Raw genomic sequence first — 2,910 nt, 5'->3', positions numbered from 1 at the left:
AATCGATAGAGTTGATCACTTTTAATCTATAGAGTTGATCACCTTCAATCTATAGAGTTGATCACCTTTAATCTATAGAGTTGATCACCTTTAATCCAGAGTTGATCACTTTTAATCTATAGAGTTGATCACGTTTAATCTATAGAGCTGATCACCTTTAATCTATAGAGTTGATCACTTTTAATCGATAGAGTTGATCACCTTTAATCTATAGAGTTGATCACTTTGGTTCAGACAGAAACATCTCAAAAACTTTCAAAGGATTTTAGATAAAATAATTAGTGCTGGGCAACGATTAAAATATTTAATCGCGATTAATCACATGGATTTTTTGCGATTAATCGTGATTAATCGCATTGTTATGGCAAAGTTCAACAATGAATTCAAAAGTAGTGTATTGCGCACTTTTATTTTAAAAGTACTGCTATATGAACAAAAGGGCAATAACATTTGGTTCACTAGATGCAGGTAGCATGTTTTATACTTAATGTGAATATAATTCATACTTTGTTGGCATCTTATTCTGAAAACCGGATGTTTGTCTGAAGAAACCGGATGTTGTCTCACGTTAATCTTTCCGCTAACTTTCAAAGTCCTTCGCTCGCTCCCAATCTGTGCCGTTTAAATGCGTTTACCGTGAATGTCAGCATATAGGTGCACTAAAATTACTGACTATAGGATGTTTGCTGGCTTTTATCCCACTGTTCTTGTCATCCTCTTGTTGTTATGTATGAAGGATGGAATAAAAAAAATAAAAGCAATTAAAAGTTGAATCTTGTAATTGTATCGGAGCAGCTTCTGTCTTTAGATTTAACTCGGCTCTCTGAGGAAGACGTTACCTTTGACCGGTTCGCTCGTGGTTTCTCCTCCACATTGCTGCCCCACATTCCCGTCCTTCAGGTCTTGAGCCCTGGAGGAGTAAACCCACAGCCTGTCAGTCATCACTCAGGGCTCAGACAACGTGTGATAAGAGAAGATAACTCAATGTGTTACTCTGCTGCTGTTGTTCACTTTAATGCTCACAACATGTCAGTAAAGCCTGACATGGTCTGCAGATGGTCTTCAGTCCTCGTAGGCGGATCTGAAGAACTAAAGGTAACTTGTACGTACATGTTGTCGTGGTGATGGCCGTGCACACCGGTGCAGGCGCTGCTGGTCCGGCTCCATCCACACAGAGGATCTCTGGCCAGAACGCACTGGCTGCAGGATGTGTAGACGGAGCACCTGGCCACAGGTACAGAGGCCACGCCCTCTGACGTCCCCACATAGAGAACTCCCTACAGCACCATATCAATGTATAATATGTACCAACAATCAAGGGTTCAGTCCACTCAAACAGTTCCACCACATCGTCCACGTCTAAAGGAGCAGCCTTCACACAGACTCAGTGTTTAATGTTGCCTCAATATTTCAATATTCATCATTATGCAGACGACACACTGTTGTATATTTCTTGTTGGTGTCAGTGGTTTGATTTGTGTCTCTGATATCAGTAAAGATGTTTTATATCTGTGAGGAAACAACTGATTCTTATTAGCACTGAAGGTAAAAAGATGGAAACAGATAAACGTGAGAGAGATCTTAGACGTGTAACTTAACGTTACATCTGCTCTTCATCTGATACATTTGATTCTTCTCTTACTCTCTCTTTGCCTGGATTGCCAAAAATACAAAACCTTTAAAACACATTCAGTCAATTCAGAGAGATGATTCATTCTTACAACAGTCACACACATAGCAAGCTGTTTGCTATTTCTATCTCAATAACATGGCATTTCATATTGAAATGTTGAACTGTTGCTTGAATGATTTGCTCTGATTTATGTCGTAAAGGAATTTGAGCTCCGCTTTGCAAGTTATTGTTATGTTATCATTTAACTTTGTGTAATATTATTCAAGTTTGTCTTCATATCACTTTCCCTCCCAGTGCTTTATACTAATCAGCATTTGGTTTTTGTGTAGATATACATACACACATATACATACACACACACATATATATACTGTATATATATGTGTGTGTATGTACATGGAGGTGTGAGGTTTACCTTGGCGGAGGAGATGACGATGCTTTTGACCAGCTGAGGTTGTGTGAAGACCTGAATCTCCTCAATAACTAGCGCACCCTGATCCAGCAGAGCCACTTTGTGGAGGAAGCCAGACTCTGGACATCAGAGAGAAGACGATGAACCATTTTAAGACAGAATATAGTTTTGCATGTGTGACACTATCAGCGTTTAGTCTGCGTCTCACCCGTCAGCAGGAAGAGGACGGTGTAGTGCTGGCCGTCGGCGGCCTGCGTCCTCATCGCAGTCACATGTGAGTACCGCTGCTCTGAAGACACCACGACCGGATCTCCTCTGACGCTGCCGCTGGTCAGGAAACTCTTCTTCACCTCCGCTAATTCAGAATCTGAAGCGCTGTCCAGTCCACACTGTCAGGAGAACATGAAGGGAAGTTCATACGCTAACCATCCAAAGACTCATGTTTGAAATGAAACAAGCCCAGAGTTCAGACTAGTGAGAACAAAGCTGGGCCCGGGATCGAACCCTGAGGGACGCCGTTTACCTCTGATGCATAACAACACATTTAAGTCTTTGTGACACTTTATGTATCTGATGTGTGACATGAAACAAGTCATTTAAGATGTCAAAGGTCAAAACATCTTATCTCCCCGATTACACTTTTAAATTAAACTAAAGAAAAATGCAACAAAACTACTTGAAATGTTTAGAAAACGTCTTGTTTTTTGCTTAAAATGTTTGTTCATTGAAATAAGTGAGAATTTACTTTTGGTTTCACACAGAACAAGAGATACGACCTCCTGTGTTTGCTTGACCTCCTTCCTACAAGGACTCCATCAGATACATATTTATGATATTTATCCCTAGAACTGTAATTGATAATAGA

At 40.3% G+C, this 2,910-nt stretch overlaps 1 protein-coding gene across 1 annotated transcript; it reads right to left on the bottom strand.

Annotated features, from left to right (window-relative positions):
• Positions 1-693: 693 nt before the first annotated feature.
• Positions 694-2,434, bottom strand: LOC116380110 (semaphorin-4A-like; the record flags this gene model as incomplete). The annotated part of the gene is made up of 4 exons (XM_031842075.1): positions 694-910; positions 1,111-1,277; positions 2,049-2,164; positions 2,254-2,434. Coding segments are annotated over 4 exons (564 nt in total), but the record flags the coding sequence as incomplete, so codon positions are not given.
• Positions 2,435-2,910: the final 476 nt, after the last annotated feature.

Source organism: Anarrhichthys ocellatus, unplaced genomic scaffold, assembly GCF_004355925.1.
Source record: "Anarrhichthys ocellatus isolate YVR2014 unplaced genomic scaffold, GSC_Weel_1.0 scaffold6138, whole genome shotgun sequence".
NCBI lineage: Eukaryota > Metazoa > Chordata > Actinopteri > Perciformes > Anarhichadidae > Anarrhichthys > Anarrhichthys ocellatus.
The sequence above is the reverse complement of the archived record's forward strand: the minus strand, read 5'-3'. Positions and strand labels throughout refer to the sequence as shown.